The sequence below is a fragment of the Rhinatrema bivittatum genome, chromosome 5 (genome assembly GCF_901001135.1).
Source record: "Rhinatrema bivittatum chromosome 5, aRhiBiv1.1, whole genome shotgun sequence".
In the NCBI taxonomy this organism is placed as follows: domain Eukaryota; kingdom Metazoa; phylum Chordata; class Amphibia; order Gymnophiona; family Rhinatrematidae; genus Rhinatrema; species Rhinatrema bivittatum.
This window is the reverse complement of record NC_042619.1, coordinates 285,377,145-285,394,159: the sequence shown is the minus strand read 5'-3', so window position 1 is coordinate 285,394,159 and position 17,015 is coordinate 285,377,145. Positions and strand designations below refer to the sequence as shown.

The window sequence follows — 17,015 nt, the reverse complement described above, 5'->3', positions numbered from 1 at the left end:
GTCGCTACTAAGGGATCCAGGGACCATTCGTGTGGTTGGAACTGATGACTGAGTCAGTCCGCCACTACATTGTGTATGCCTGGCAGATAATTGGCTCGAAGAAACATTGAGTGGTTCAGGGCCCAGCCCCAAATCTGTGCAGCTTCTTGACAAAGGAGATACGAGCTCTTACCTCCCTGTTTGTTTATATACCACATGGCCACTGTGTTGTCCGTTTGGATCAGAACAGTCTTGTGTGAAAGGCAGTCCTTGAATGCATGTAGCGCATAACGTATAGCTCGAAGTTCCAGGAAATTGATTTGAAAGGATGCTTCGAGTTTTGTCCAAGTTCCCTGGGTGTGGAGATTGTGTATGTGAGCTCCCCAACCCAAGGTGGATGCATCTGTAGTTAAAGTTATTTGTGGGACTGGTTGCTGGAAGGTTTGTCCCTTGCACAAAGCAGAGTTGAGCATAGCTTGGGTGTGATTTGAATTAGAGAATGAAGTGGTTGAATGGCTTGGATCCATTGAGATTTTAAAGTCCATTGAGTAATTCACATGGCTAGCCTTGCCATGGGAGTGACATGAACTGTGGAGGCCATGTGGCCTAATAAGGTTAGAATCTGGCGAGCTGTGGCTGTGGTGTTTGAAGAAATCAAGTTTGCCAGGTGAGAGAGATTTTCTGCTCGATCCTCGGGAAGAAAGGCGTTTGCGAAGATGGTATTTAATTCTGCTTTTATGAATTGTAGGAGATGGCATGGAGTAAGATGGGATTTTTGGTTATTGATGAGAAATCCCATGTTGTGAAGGAGAGTAATTGTGTGATTTAAAGAAGTTAGAATTCCTTCTTGAGACTGACTTCTGATGAGCCAGTCGTCTAGATACGGAAAAACATGAACACCTTGTTTGTGCAAGTGTGCTGATATTACTGCCATACATTTGGTGAACACTCTGGGGGCAGAGGCCAGGCTAAATGGCAGAACTCTGTACTGGAAATGTTGATGGCCTATCATGAAGCGCAGGTACTTGCGATGAGGAGGAAAAATTGGAATGTGAGTATAAGCAACTTTGAGATCCAGAGAACAAAGCCAATCCTCTTTTTGAAGATGTGGGAGCATGGTTCCCAAGGAAACCATTCTGAACTTTTCTTTCTTTGGAAATTTGTTGAGATTTCTGAGGTCTAAGATAGGACGAAGACCTCCGGTTTTCTTTGGAATGAGGAAATACCGGGAATAGAAGCCTCTGCCCTGCTGAGTCCAGGGCACTCGTTCGATGGCTCTGGTTGTCAGAAGGGTGGATAATTCTATTTGAAGTTGATGAATGTGATCTTCGTTGAAATGAGAATTGTTTGGTGGAAAATCTGTAGGGATTGAAATGAAATTGAGTTGGTATCCTCGGTGTATGATAGAGAGGACCCACTGGTCTGATGTTATTGTTGTCCAATTGCTGTAAAATTTGGACAATCTGCCTCCTACTGGAATGTTTGAGTGAGGATTGATGTGGATGCTTTGTTCTCTGGGTATACTTTCAAAAACCATTAGTAGGGCCAGTTTGTGGAGGTGGTGGTGCCCTTGCTGCCCTTTGCTGTCTTTGTTGAGGTCTCTGCTGAGACCTAGGCTGTCTTGGCCTATACGCAGGAGGATAGTATTTTCACTGCCTGAAGAAAGGATGTCTGGACTCGCTACGTGGAGGTCGTCTCATGGTATGCGTAGCAGAGTTGTAGGGTAATGAGGAAAGTTGGCGTAACATTTCCGTATGGTCACGTAACAGGGAAACTGCATCCTGCACTTTAGACCCAAATAAATTGTCCCCAAGGCAGGGTAAATCAACCAGTTTGTCCTGGACTTCTGGGCGTAAATCAGAGGCCTTAAGCCAGGCCCAGCGTCTTGCAGCGATGCCAGATGCAGCCACTCGTGAAGCTGTGTCATAACTGTCATAGGCCACTCTAACCTTGTGCTTCCCTGCATCTAATCCCTTGTTAATAACAGCAGATGCAGCCTCTTGATATTGAGTGGGCAGTGAAGGGACAAACTCCTCCATCTGTTTCCAGAGGTTCCTCTGGAACTGTGTCATGTACAAATGGTATGCTGAGATCTTAGAATTCAGCATTGACCCCTGGAAGATTTTTCGGCCTAGCTGGTCCAAAAATCTATTGTCCTTTCCGGGAGGAGCGGAGGAATGAATTCTCGTTCTTCTGGATCTCTTCTGTGCCGACTCCACTACCACAGAATGGTGGGGTAGCTGAGTTTTTTGATACCCCGCAGTAGGTTGTACAAGATATGTGGATTCTATCCTCTTATTAACTGCAGGAATGGGACATGGGTGTTCCCAGATCCATTGTTGCAGCTGGAGGAGAATGTCATGAACTGGAATGGCCATAGTATGTTTTGGCGGGTCCACAAACTGGAGAACCTCCAAGGTCTGTTGCCTCATATCTTGTTCAGTATGTATCTGAAAAGGAATGGAATCAGCCATTTCTTGGACAAAAAGTGGAAAAGAAAGATCCTCCAGCGGTGATTGTTTTGCAGCAGGAGGTGGAGATGGGTCTGACATGAAGTCCTCCGAGGAGGGATCTGAGTCAGTGTCAGACCAAGTGTCATACTGAGGCATCTGCTGTGGAAGTGTAACCTTGGGAGGAGGAATGACTCCAGAGGGTCCTGGGATGGGTTCATCCTGTGAAGAATCCTCCAATAGTTGTTCATCTGGACCAGATGGCAAAGATAATAGTAAGTCCTGATACCTCTTAGTTAAGATATCATGTAATTGCTTCTCCTTTGAAGTTGGAAGCTTGGGTTGGTGAGTCATCGATAATTTTTGTTTAAAAGATGACTTAAACTTCAATTTTTGAGGTAGCGGTATGGTAGGCACCGTGGTATAGATAGGAATTGACTGTGATGTCGATGGAACCGTCGATGCCTGAGTCGAAAAACTCGGCATCGATGTCATAGAAAAAGTTGGCATCGATTAATGTTTGCTATAAAAGCAGGCATTGACAACGATGGATGCGGCATCGCTGTAGACATCGAGGGCGGTAATGGCATCGGTAGAGATGTTTCCTTCGATGCTGTCGATGACACAGGCTCGATAATCTCTGTTGAGGTAACCGTAGATATCGGCATTAACCTCGGCATGGCCACCGGCATCGACGATGAGGTCGGCATCGACAATTTTATTTTTATTTATTTATTTATTTTATTTAAAAACTTTTCTATACCGTCGCTAAGTTATATACCATCGCAACGGTTTACAAATAGGCACATAGACTAAGGTAAGTAAATGTAGGATATCTTACATTCTAACAGGTGCCAATAAAGTTTGGTTACAATTTCATAAATAAAATCATTATTTGAGTAATGTTGGTCAAGTCCAGGTATATTATTGAGTTGAAATATTACTTCTTAAATGTAGGATTGAGTAAATTCATTCTCATCTGCATTACCTTGTACTTTCATTCTCTACCCTCCACACTCTTTAGTGAAGGCTTTTTTAAAGAGCCATGTTTTTAGATTTTTCTTAAAAGTTTTGAGATTATTCTGTAATCTGAGTTCGGGGGGCATCGTGTTCCATAGTATGGACCCAGCCAATGATAAAGCCCTTTCTCTCACTTGGGTTAATTTTGCTGACTTTACTGAAGGGATTGTTAGTAGTGCTTTGTTTGCTGAGCGGAGGTTTCTTTGTGGAACGTGTACTCGTAAGGCTGTGTTTAGCCAGTCTGCTTCTTTATCATATATTAGTTTGTGTATGGTGCATAAGGCTTTGTATTTTATCCTGTATTCGATGGGTAACCAATGTAAGTCTGCTAGAGTTTCGGTTATATGGTCCCTCCTCTTTTTTCCCGTTAGTATTCTGGCTGCAGTATTTTGAAGTATCTGGAGTGGTCTTCTCGATGTGCTTGGGAGTCCTAGTAAGAGTGCGTTGCAGTAGTCAGTGCTAGAAAAGATAAGTGTTTGCAATACTGTTCTGAAGTGGGCAGGTGTGAGTAATGGTTTCAATCTTCTGAGGACCATAAGTTTTGCGTAGCCTTCTCTTACTTTTATAGATATGTATTGCTTCAGGTTGATTTCTGGGTCCATTATTACTCCCAGATTCCTTACTTTTTCGGCTAGCTCAATTTTTTGGTTATTTCTTAGGGTTATAGGTGTTTGAATGATTTTAGTATGTTTTCTCTCAAGGTGAAGGAATTCAGTTTTGTCAATGTTGATAACCAGTTCCATCTGATTTAGTAGTTGTTTAATTATGTCTAGGTACATGTTAGCTAGACTTAATGTATTTTCAATTGTGTCGTCTATTGGTAGAATTAATTGAATGTCGTCTGCGTAAATGTAATGTATTATCCCTAGGCCTGCCAGCAGATGACATAAGGGTAGCATATATATGTTAAAGAGGGTAGCAGACAGCGCTGAACCCTGAGGTACTCCTGTTTCAAGTTTAAATTTTTCTGATAATGTTGTCAGCATCAGCGATGACACCGGCATCGGCAGTAATGCCGGCATCGGCGAGACCGCCGGCATCGGCACAGGTGCCGGAAGCTGTTTTAGGAGGGTGTCCATAACTATATTTTGGATTAGAACAGTCAAATCCGGAGTAGCGGACAATGGTAACGATGCCGATGCCGATGAGGGCGTAGTAGCTACCGAGGTCGGCACCGTATCGGAAGGTTTTTGACGTTTTGCCTCCGGTTCTGCCGAGGATGGAACCGATGGAGATTCTGCGGGTCGATGATGCTGATGTTTATGCTTTGTTCTTGGCTCAATCACTGACCTTGTCGATGACATGGACAGTGTCGGTGAAGTAGCGTCCCCGGATCCTTCGATATGCTTCTTTTTTATGAGGAGCTTATTAGTTCCTACTACCGGGGTGGACTTCGTCGATGTAGATGGTGATGAGACTAGTTGAAAAATACTAGCCATTTTTTCACGTCGAAGTTTTCGACCCTTTGGGGTCATTTCTTGACATTGAGGGCATGAAACAATATCATGCTTCTCTCCTAAACAGAGGACGCATTCTAAATGCGGATCTGTCACCGACATGGTCTGGTTACAAGAAGGGCACTTCTTGAAAACGGAGGCCATGTTGGAATCGACGGCCGTCGATGAGATTGTCTGAGAAAAAAGTTTCCAAAATGAAAAAAGGAGATATTATTTTAGTCACCGTCAATGCTGTGAGGGAATCTCACGGGCTCCGGTAACCGCGATGCTTATGGCAGCGCAGAAAAACAAAGACTGGAGTGAGACCCCTGTGGCAGAGAATATCATGGCATGCTGGGCATGCTCAGTAGCCTCAGGCTGCCAGTCAAAAGTTTCTAGAAACTTTTACAGATGTTTTCCCGCGATAGGGCTCCGTCAGTGATGTCACCCATATGTGAGGACTAGCATCCTGCTTGTCCTGGGATAACACAATTTGCGATAAATTTTTGGGCATGGGGAGAGAGAGAGAGAGAGAAAGAGCACCTCTAGGGGGACACACATAGTAGTCAACTATTTATACTGCTACAGAAGGGCCAGCTAGTAACTCAAGGTGAGGTTTTGCTGGTGGTGTAGGGTTTGTGTGAGGAAAGTCACACAAAGATGAAATTTCTACAGTGTTCTCTTGCTCTAGCTTGATGGACTCTCTACCAGGGCGCTATCAAGCTAGGGCAAGAGAACATTGATGTAATCTCATTTTAGTCTGATTTTCCTCACTCCAAATTATGTCAATCTTCACACGTCAATCAAGATGTCAATCAAGGTCTCCTGTGCGGTTCATATGTCTCACTCTGCATGTAAAACTGGCCCCAAAACCCACACCACCACCAAAACTTTACCTCGAGTAACTAGCTGGCCTCTTATAGTGATATAAATAGTTGACTACTATGAAGGCCTTATAAAAAGTCTCTCTTTCTCTCTCTCCTATGCCTCTTTTGTTATCGTGGGTGCTATCCATGTGAAAATTATAGCATTTTGATAAATCTAGGGGATAGATTTGATTTGAAAATTAGGATTCCTGTGCATAGGTTAACCTGAAGAAGTCACACTTTTAAAAATGGTGTAACTGTGTGATTTAATCTGTGTGCATATTAGAGATGTGAATCGTGTCCTCGATCGTCTTAACGATCGATTTCGGCTGGGAGGGGGAGGGAATCGTATTGTTGCCGTTTGGGGGGGTAAAATATCGTGAAAAATCGTAAAATCGTGAGCCGGCACATTAAAACCCCCTAAAACCCACCCCCGACCCTTTAAATTAAATCTCCCACCCTCCCGAACCCCCCCCAAATGACTTAAATAACCTGGGTGTCCAGCGGCGGTCCGGAACGGCAGCGGTCCGGAACGGGCTCCTGCTATTGAATCTTGTTGTCTTCAGCTGGCGCCATTTTCCAAAATGGCGCCGAAAAATGGCGGCGGCCATAGACCAACACGATTCCACGGCAGGAGGTCCTTCCGGACCCCCGCTGGACTTTTGGCAAGTCTTGTGGGGGTCAGGAGGCCCCCCCCAAGCTGGCCAAAAGTTCCTGGAGGTCCAGCGGGGGTCAGGGAGCGATTTCCCGCCGCGAATCGTTTTCCGTACGGAAAATGGCGCCGGCAGGAGATCGACTGCAGGAGGTCGTTCAGCGAGGGTTCCGGCGCCTCGCTGAACGACCTCCTGCAGTCGATCTCCTGCCGGCGCCATTTTCCGTACGGAAAACGATTCACGGCGGGAAATCGCTCCCTGACCCCCGCTGGACCTCCAGGAACTTTTGGCCAGCTTGGGGGGGGGCCTCCTGACCCCCACAAGACTTGCCAAAAGTCCAGCGGGGGTCCGGAAGGACCTCCTGCCGTCGAATCGTGTTGGTCTATGGCCGCCGCCATTTTTCGGCGCCATTTTGGAAAATGGCGCCGGCTGAAGACAACAAGATTCAATAGCAGGAGCCCGTTCCGGACCGCTGCCGTTCCGGACCGCCGCTGAACACCCAGGTTATTTAAGTCATTGGGGGGGGGGGGTTCGGGAGGGTGGGGGATTTAATTTAAAGGGTCGGGGGTGGGTTTTAGGGGGTTTTAGTGTGCCGGCTCACGATTCTAACGATTTATAACGATAAATCGTTAGAATCTCTATTGTATTGTGTTCCATAACGGTTTAAGACGATATTAAAATTATCGGACGATAATTTTAATCGTCGAAAAATGATTCACATCCCTAGTGCATATCAGGCCAATTATCTTTGAAATTGTGAGTAAAGTCTACATGTAAAAGGTACACACAGATCTTAGCCTTTCATTAATTTATGTAATAAATTTATAATTCACATAATAAGTAAAAACTATAAAAGCAATGTAGAATCAAACATACATAATACATAATACAAAAAACAATAAAACATCACCATTAGCTTAATACCTAAAACAGTAATTAATAGTTATAAAATTACCCTCCTTGAGAGAAATAGTCAAAGGCGTAGATTTTCAAAGGGTTACGCGCGTAACCCCCAAAAACCTACTCCTGTGCCCGCCGAGCCTATTTTGCATAGGCTCGGTGGCGCGTGCAAGCCCTGGGTCGCACGTATGTCCCGGGGGCTTTCAAAAATGGGAGGATGGGGTGGGGGCGGGGGCGTGGCAGTGGTTTGGGGGTGGGGCTGGGGGTGTGGTAGTGGTTCGGGGGGCAGGGACGAATACTCCGACACAGAGGCCTGTACCGGGGGATGGTGAGCTGGCGCGCATAACTCTGCAAGATAAGGGGGAGGGGGGATTTAGGTAGGGCCGGGGGGGGTGGGTTAGTTAGGGGAAGGGAAAGGTGGGGGGGATCCAAAAAAAACTTCCCTCCAAGGCCGCTCCGATTTCAGAGCGGCCTTGGAGGGAACGGGGAAAGCCATCGGGGCTCTCCTTGGGCTCGGCGCTCGCAAGGTGCACAAGTGTGCACCCCCTTGCGCGCGCCGACCCCGGATTTTATAACATGCGCGTGGCAGCATGCGCATGTTATAAAATCGGGTGTACATTTGTGCATGCCGGGTAGCGTGCACAAATGTACCCCGCGCACTTAAAATTTTAAATCGGCCCCAAAGTCTTTTCCATGGGGAAAAACATGTTATCCAACTTGTCTGTGGATAAATGCTTTTATCCATGGATTCTGAAAGCATTCCTGGAGGCAGAGAGAGGAACTATATGTTTGATTATTCAAATCTACCTTCATTGATTCCAAATGAAAAATTACATGTGGTGAAAACAAGTGCAATCTGTACAAGTAGTTTTTCCAGGGGCAATAATCAAAGCAAAAGCCTATGCAGACTTTTGCTTTGATTATTGGAGCAATCCCCACAGGTAAAAGTACATACAGAGTTTGCATCAATATGGGCAGTTTTGATTCTTGCCCCTATAGGGTCAATCTTCCATAAGCTGCTTAGTGGTGACTTAACTGGTTATATTTTGACAGACTTAATTTAGGGTAATTTTCAGCAGAACATATCCACCCTTATTTGAGGTTGAAAATGGCTTACAGAAAATTCAACTGGCTAAACTCTCAGAGCCATCTGGCACTCTTGTGCTAATCTGCTGAATCAAAAACATCCTTCCAGGGATCCAAGATGGTGCCGTAAGGAGAGGACGCATCGAGAGGAGCTCCTCACTCGTTTTGATTTTTTTTTTCCTTCCTCGAAAAAGAATGCCTCACACTAAGAGGAAGGGGAAGGTAAGGCTGGTTTCTGCATCCCCAGCCTTGCCAGACCCCCTCCAACCATCGATTGAGGGCTTCTTCGGTGCGGCATCAACTTCTACCCTAGAGAGACGGCCCGCAGAGGCGCCGAGTATGGAGCAAACTCAGACGCCATTGGGCATATCCATCTCTTTAAGCCCTGGGGCGCCCAATACTCCCTCTCCCCCTACACACGGTGCGATACCTGAGCAGGCCTGGGCAATGCGACCGAAGGGGCCGATAGGAGGCCAGGCGGATGTGACTGCTTCTGTATCGGGAGCCGTGGGAGCAGCAGCGTCTCTGAACACCGGAGGAGTGCGGATTGAACAACAAAGAACCGCAATGCAGGTTGAGGCGGATGTGAATGCAGCTGTGAATATTATCGGAGGGGGAGAGGAACCGACAGAGGAAATCCTGAGAATCTTAGAGGTCTGTCGGAGACAGGAGGTAAGCCTGGATACCAGTTTCAAATTGTCAAGGCCACAAGTTGTAACATTGGACAGTGTATGGAGTGCCCTGGTTGCTCTAGAAAAAGCAATTGTAACTTTAACTTCTGCTGTAACTAATTTACAACAAAAGGACAGCGAAACTAAACCTATATTGGATTTACATGATAAGAAGGTTAAAGAAATTGAAGAGACTACGACAAAAGTTCAAGAAGTTCAAGTGAATTTAATTAAAAGTGAGGCTAATACTATGAGAAAGTTGGAAGAGCTGGAAAATCACCAAAGATATCTGAACCTTAGGATACTAAACTTTCCCTTTATAAAATATATTTCATTACGTGACCTCTTTAAAAAATACTTGAAGGAAGTTTTATTATTCTCAAATGAAGCTATACCACCTATTACTAATATATATTTTGCGAAGAAATCGACCGATGGATCCCAACAAGAACAGAATCCCCCTAATAACATAGGGGTTGATTTAACAGCATTCCTTGAATTTTCCACCGTGGAGCAAGTAGAGTTCCGTGGAACAGTATTATGTACCTTTGTCTTCTCTGGGGACCGTGATTTGGTTTTAAAGAGTTTTCTTCGTAACAAAGAAAAATTGTTTTATGAGGAGAAAATTAGAATCTACCCAGATATTGCAAGAAATACACAGCAGCGTAGAAAGCAAATGCTACAGATGTGTCAAGAAGCTAGACAACTTGAGCAAAAATAACAATAAGATACCCGTGTAAATGTTTAATGTATATTAATAATAACAGATATGTGTATTATGATCCTACACACTTGCGATCCTTTATAGATAATTATGGAATTGAAAGTGCTGAACCCTAGAGTAAGGGCAATATGAAAATGTGCACCTCTCCTTTTTTGATTTCTTTGACATAATTTTTGGAAAGTAATGCTCTTTATAACGTCTGGATCCCCCACATACGTACCTTAACGAAGTTATCTATGAATACAAGAGGGTGATTTGAAACCCTTATTGGTATTGATGTACAATTTATATGTTTTTCTTCTTCTTTTCCATTCGTGGAATTGTGAAATAAGGATGGATATAGTTGCATTATATGTTTAAAAATGCTTGTTACTCTTGTAAATTATGGAAAAAGATTAATAAACATTAAATTAAAAAAACAAACAAAAAACATCCTTCCAGACTAGATGCTGCCCTACCTCTGTGCTCCTGACTGAAAACTACAGGTCCCCGGAGACCAGCAACTGCCTACCTTCCCATGCTACAAAGCTCCAACTTAAAACCCATATTCCCCCAGACCAGCTACTGCCCATCCTCTCTTGCTTTCTTAAAATTTTGACACTAAGCTTCAAAGTTGGGAGAGAGGGTAGTGGCTGATTTGTGGGACCCAGTTTTTATAGTTTGGGCTTTAGCACAAGAAGGTTGAGCATTCAGAGGCCAGTATAAGGATAGGGCTGAGGCAGACGGAAAGGGGGGGGGGGGCAGGGGGAGGGTGGTTGGCCTACAGTGGTATGTGTGTAGTAGGGGAGGGGAAGTTGTGCCCATAAGGGCTTTAGCAGATAAGGAATGTTTTAATCTAGACATAATCAGCTAGATTTAGTACTGCAATTATAGTACAGTGCCTAGCTTTGTCTGACCAAGTTAGGTGGTTAGCACAAAAAATCAATATTAGCCAGCTAACTTTCTTTACCTATTTTTCTTTATTTATTTGTATATTTATTATCTGCCTATAGCAGACAAACTGTGCTAGGTGGACTATACAGAATTTAAGTAGTTAAATTTAGACTGCTCAGCATGGCTAAATTTTCAAAGTCTTTCATCTAGCCAGTTAAGTCTGCTTAGCAGACTAGATTCTTTTCAAAATAGAGCCTTATATTACTATCTACTGATTAGCATTAAGTTAAATACTTTTTTAAAAAACTATATTCAGGTACTGCACTATATTCCATTTAAATGCAACCTACTGGATCTCACAACTCTTTACTTGTCCCAGATGAGGATCAAAACCACAGTTGCCAAATCTGTCACCAATGTTGTTCAGTTCAGCAAAGCAATGTAGTGATGCAGATTTTGATCCTAGAAGACAGAAAAATAAAAATAATAATGAGCGAGACATAAAAAAACACTTTCTCTTTAGGTTCTTGCTTCTCAATTTGCATAACTAAGAATGCTGTTGGAAAAGTATTAGTAGTTTATAGGTAATTTATAATTTTATAATTTATAAAATGTTATATATCTTCTTTTAGAGGGTTCCAACACAACAGTTTACATAGATCCAAAATAATACAAATAAAATCAGTAATAAAAACAATATTAGGATAATATATTATTCAGTAGTCTAAAATACATCAAAAGAAATTATAAGTAAAAATTGAGCTTTCTATGTCATCTGGTTCCTCTCATTCTAGGCTTTGCAAAATAGCCAAGATTTCAAATCTCTTTTAAATGTTTTCTAATTCTGTTGCAGTCTTAGGTTTTCAGGTAATGCATTCCAGATTTTCGGTCCCGCAAGAGAGATAGCCCTACCCTTACCCCTGCGTTAGAGGCAGGGGTAAGGGTAGGCGGCAAACTTTCCCCCAGCCCCCGCTCACCTGCCCTGGCCGCGTCCATGGGTGCTGGTCTCCGGGGCTGCCCCAGTCCTCTCCCCTCCTCCCGAAGCAATGAAAGCGGAAAAAATTGAAAAAGCGAAAAAAAAAGTTGCAAGAGAGAGAGGGGCGAGAGGACGGGCAATCCTATGCTTGGGATTGCCAGTCCTCTCTCCCTTCCTCCCGAAGCAAGGAGCGAAAAGCAGCCTTGCTTCGGGAGGAGGGGAGAGAGGACTGGCAGTGTAAAGCAACGAAGTGACTTACTTTTTTGCAGCCCCCCTCCGGAGACGGACATCGGCGAAGACGACCGCGGGTCCCCTACCTCCAGCTGCCCGTGAAGATGGACGCATCGCACGGGTGAAAGCGGCCCCTGTGCGTGCAATTGGGTGTCGTGACGTCACGTCTTGAGCGGCCCAATTGCACGCACAGGGGCCGCTTTCGCCCTTGCGATGCGTCCATCTTCGCGGGCAGCTGGAGGTAGGGGACCCGCGGTCGTCTTCGCCGATGTCCGTCTCCAGAGGGGGGCTGCAAAAAAGTAAGTCGCTTCGTTGCTTTACACTGCCAGTCCTCTCTCCCCTCCTCCCGAAGCAAGGCTGCTTTTCGCGCCTTGCTTCGGGAGGAGGGGAGAGAGGACTGGCAATCCCGAGCGTAGGATTGCCCATCCTCTCTCCCCTCTCTCTCTTGCTACTTTTTTTTTTTTCGCTTTTTCGCTTTTTTTTTTTTTTTTGCTTTTTCGATTTTTTCCGCTTTCGTTGCTTGCTTCGGGAGGAGGGGAGAGAGGACTGGCAATCCCGAGCGTCGGAGAACCATCCACTTCCTGGTACCTGTCATTTCAAATGTCATTTCAAATGTCATTTGAAATGACATTTGAAATGACAGATACCAGGATAATGCAGATAATGCATTATCCTGAAGCGTTAGGCCAGCGCACCCAGGATACTGTATAGCACTCTATACAGTAAAATGGGTTGCACGGGCCTAACACTTCATGGACGCTTCTTTGACGCAGCTTGCATTTGCAAGCTATTTACATACAGTATCGAGCGGTAGGTGAACTGGACTGTGCGTGCGGCAACCGCGGGTGCGCCGGGCACTAACGCAGCTCTTCCTACCACTCCTTACTGTCAGCTCGATACAGTAAAGTTCAGTTGAAGATTTCTCGTCTGTAACGAGCTCGCTGCGCACAATTCGGACGCGTAAGGCAAACCAGCGATACAGTCTCCAGTTTTGCGCGTCCGTAGCGCTTCTTAAAACAGACGCGTAACCCTTCCCGCACCCGGCATGTAAATGAACGAATTAGCTGTATAATGAAGGAATTAGCTATTCCCCTCCGATACCATAACGGGCACTCAGGTTCTCTCATTAGTAACGCACTGTTTTGCCGTGGCCGTAACGTGTTAGTTTACCGCCTCCCCCTAGTAGGAGTTAGGACTGTGAGTCTAGTAACAAATCCATCGACACCGCTTAAGATACTCAAAAACAATAAAACACAATTTAAAAAAAAAGCGATACAGAGATGATCGAGAAAATGTAATGATGTGGGACACATAAAACCTGTCAGAAGAAAAAATAAAAATTTTTAAATACCTGTCGGAGGGCCGCGTGGGTCCAGGCGGCCGGCGGCGGCGGGAGCTGGGTGATCGCGTGTTAAATCTAGGCCGCGGGTGGGTGGGCGCCTGTTCCAGGCAGCGGTGGCGGGGGGGACACGCGTTAGTTCGAGACGGCCGGCGGGTGGTCGCGTGTTAAATCTAGGCCGGGTCCGCACAGGCGCGCATTCATTCACTGCCGGTGGGGGCTGTGGCAGCCCCCACTGGCATTGAATGAATGCGCGCCTGTGCGACCCCTGCGATTCGGCGCTCAAGGCGTGACGTCACGGCATGTGACTGCCTTGAGCGCCGAATCGCAGGGGTCGCACAGGCGCACATTCATTCATTCACTGCCGGTGGGGGCTGCCGGAGAGGCAGCCCCCACCGGCAGTGAATGAATTCATTCATCCAGGCGGAGGAGCCGGCTGCTTTCGCCTCCGGCTCCTCCGCCTGGATGAATGAATGCGCGCCTGTGCGACCCCTGCGATTCGGGGTACCAGCGCACCCAGGTTACTGTATAGGCGCTGTATTAAGCGCCTATACAGTAAAATGGGTTACGCGGGCATAACCCTTCCCTACCGCTTTAAAGCCGCGGCATGCATTTGCATGCGATTAGAGGAGAGTATCGGGGAGTTAGTGAAGAGAACTGTGCGTGCGGGGAGGAAGGGTGCGCCTGACACTACCTCACTGTTTCTACCTCGACCTTACTGTATCGACCTGTGTATCGGCCTGATAGTGAGTGAGACCGAGCCCACTAAGAAAATGACAGATGGGAATCATATAGGGGCTGATGCTTCTCAGACGCACATTTATCCCTCAGCTATTAACGCCTGCCTGGAGCCTGGAGCAGGCGTTAATAGATGAGTGCATTGAAAATAAGTACAGAAAAGCAGAGAAAACTGCTTTTCTGTACTTCTTTTAAAAGTTTTAAAAAAATCCAAAAAAACTCAGCCAGTCGCATTAAGAAGATCGACACCGATATGCTCATCGGCTGCATTATGAAAACCGAGAGCAATAAACCGACAGTGATAAACTTGGCATCGGTTTTCAAAACTGGCAGACTGCTGATAACCTCGGGGTTGTGATAGCAAGGAGGTGCTAGCGCCTTCTTGCTAACGCGACCCCCTAATTATAATATAGCATGGAGCCCCCCTTGCGGGTGCCATGCACACATTAAGAAAGCGGGTGCTGACTTTTCAGCGCCCGCTTTCCGCACTTTTTTTTGCATCGGCCCCATAGATGTTAAACAAAGTTTCTGCGGGACTCCAGTATCAAGTTCAATTTTATCGGATATTGTGTTATTGATTTTTATTTGAAAAAAACGATTTGTGTTGTATGATTGTATAATTTCTCTGGACTCACAGCTAGGGCAACAAGAACATTTCAAATCCACAAGAGGTTTTCAAATTTAGTTTATTTGGCTTCTTGAAAAGTCAAATGTTCCTGTGAGATGCAATATAACTGCCCTCTATCTGTAATAACTTGCATCTCCTCTCACACAGGAAGAGAGCCTTCTTTTATAATTAAAACATACAGTATTGCCGAAACTTCCAGAAAGGTGTAACCGCCCACAAACACATGATACTGTTGTCATGTCAATCTATCCTGTATAGGAAATGCTTGTGAGGACCTCCCTCAACTAAGAATTCTTCTAACCCTGTTCCTCCTCCCACCATAAACAATTCCTTTATCAATGACTTTGCTGGCTTTGTTCTTCTGTTCTTCTCTTGATATTCTTTGTTGTATAAACAGGTAACAAGTCTGGTGTTTGAATAGAAGCTCAGCATGAACTCCATTTCTTGGCACCAGGATTTAATTAAAACAGTCACCTCACAGGATCTTCTATTTCAAATTGGTTTCAGTTCATTGACACCATGCATCTGCAAAGATAAAAGCCTGCATCCTGATTTCCTGCAAAATAAATTGCCATGTATTGTGGTGCAGATATTGTCATTGATGCCTTCCTGGCCTGTAATTATAGGCTTTGCAGAGCTTACAAGTTTCCCAAATCTTCTGCATCCTTCGAATCTGTGATAGTCAGAAAGTCTCTCAAAGTTCATTCCCCTCTGACAGGCCAGTACAGCAGAGGAGTCTGGGTATTCTTGGTTATCTTAATCAGACATATTCTTCATTTCCCTCTATGGGACACCTTTAATGGACAGGTGTCACATCAACCAGTCTTCGATGATGAGCCATGACAAAAGGAACTTAAAAGTGTGTCCTAACCACTAACCTTGGTATTTATCAGGTGTAGTGCATAGGTGTATGTCCCTCTAGATTCCCAATTAATATGAAGGATGCTCCCACAAGCATTCACTAGTTAATTAAACAATAACATCAAAACTAATTTTCACTAGGTAGCTATTAGCTCTATAATGGAGCTATACAGATACCTGCATTATAAAAAGGACCTACTTCATAATAACATGATCACATATGTTATCTTTCAGAATCAAGTAAGTACATAATAGTGGTATAACATGTAAAGATAAGTACACAGAGAGACTAGTATGAAAATACTATGTTTCTCATATAATACTAGGTATACTGGGCAAATCTTTTCAATGAATACTGTTGTTGTGAACAACTACCCAGGATAATATTCATTAAAATGGCAAGCAGGGATATAATCAATGCACCTTACCAGAAAAGTAAAGAAACCAATAAAATAGAAGAAAACCAAGAATCTATAGAAAAACTCATACTGTGTTGTGCATACATGATGTAAAAGTGTTGCAAAGCATAAGACATATTCTAGTCATATGCTGTAGTGATGGAAGATCAAATACAAAAGCATATGCATGATAGGCAAAGGCATAGCAAAAGTCTAAAACATCATACTAATTCTGTAGGGTATGTATAGTGCTATCCAGTATTATGACAATAAACTGTAGCAGTGAAAGCACTCACTGTATGGACTGTCCTAATTCACTTGTGGCAGTCATATGTCCAAGAGATAATACGGCTGTGTAGGGCAAGTATTAATTATTAAGGTAGATGATGGCTAGTAATACTGCTTCGTCTTCAGATACTTCTAGGGGAAATGGGGCTAATACCCTTCTCAAATGATGGTAAGTCTAAATATATTGGGGATAATCATAACAATAAATGAAAGCTAACTCTGTGAGAAAGTCTTTAACATATTATGTGAACTACTTTGCAGAATTGATAAACCATCAGTGTAAGATTTTACACAGGGAAGGAAGGAATGTCATATAAATAAAAGACAGAAATAAGGAAAATTATATCTTCCCCTTTGGAATCCTAAATAGAAACCAACTAGCTTATAAGTCACAGATAGAGTTTATAGTGAAAGGACCAAGATAAGAAGAAAAGAACAATGAGCAATTAATAAACCCAAAAATATAGTAATAGAATATTACAAATCCCTATAGCAGAGCTCCTCATGTGTAAGGTATGTATTTGTTTCAAGGAGAACAGTCTCATAATAAGCATCACAAACTACACTAGTAAGAAATCTTTGTGTAGAAAGTAAAACAGTCATTAGGTAAAATCTAATAAATAATGGCATAGTAAAAAGATATTCAAAGAAGGGTTCAGCAAAGACATTAGAATATTGAAATATTAAAGATCAGCAAAGTGATTACCCTAAGTGCAAGCTGCAAAACAAAAGAATAGAAATAGCTTATAACTTAAGCTGGTGTGGAAGAGAAATATAAAGAGATCTCCCTCTTGAACCCTAAATTATCATATTAAAATCACACTGAAACACATCACCCTCTCTGTGATCAAAGCAGCTTCCATAGATAAAGATAAAAAAAACCTAGTACATATGCATT

At 44.0% G+C, this 17,015-nt stretch overlaps 1 protein-coding gene across 1 annotated transcript in view; it reads right to left on the bottom strand.

Annotated features, from left to right (window-relative positions):
• Window positions 1-11,004: 11,004 nt before the first annotated feature.
• LOC115092436 (disintegrin and metalloproteinase domain-containing protein 9-like) overlaps window positions 11,005-17,015 on the bottom strand; it is a 222,976-nt gene continuing 216,965 nt past the window's right edge. Inside the window, exon 6 of the mRNA XM_029603269.1 lies at window positions 11,005-11,120. Coding sequence (XP_029459129.1) covers window positions 11,005-11,120 — 116 coding nt within the window. The remainder of the gene's footprint in view (window positions 11,121-17,015) is intronic.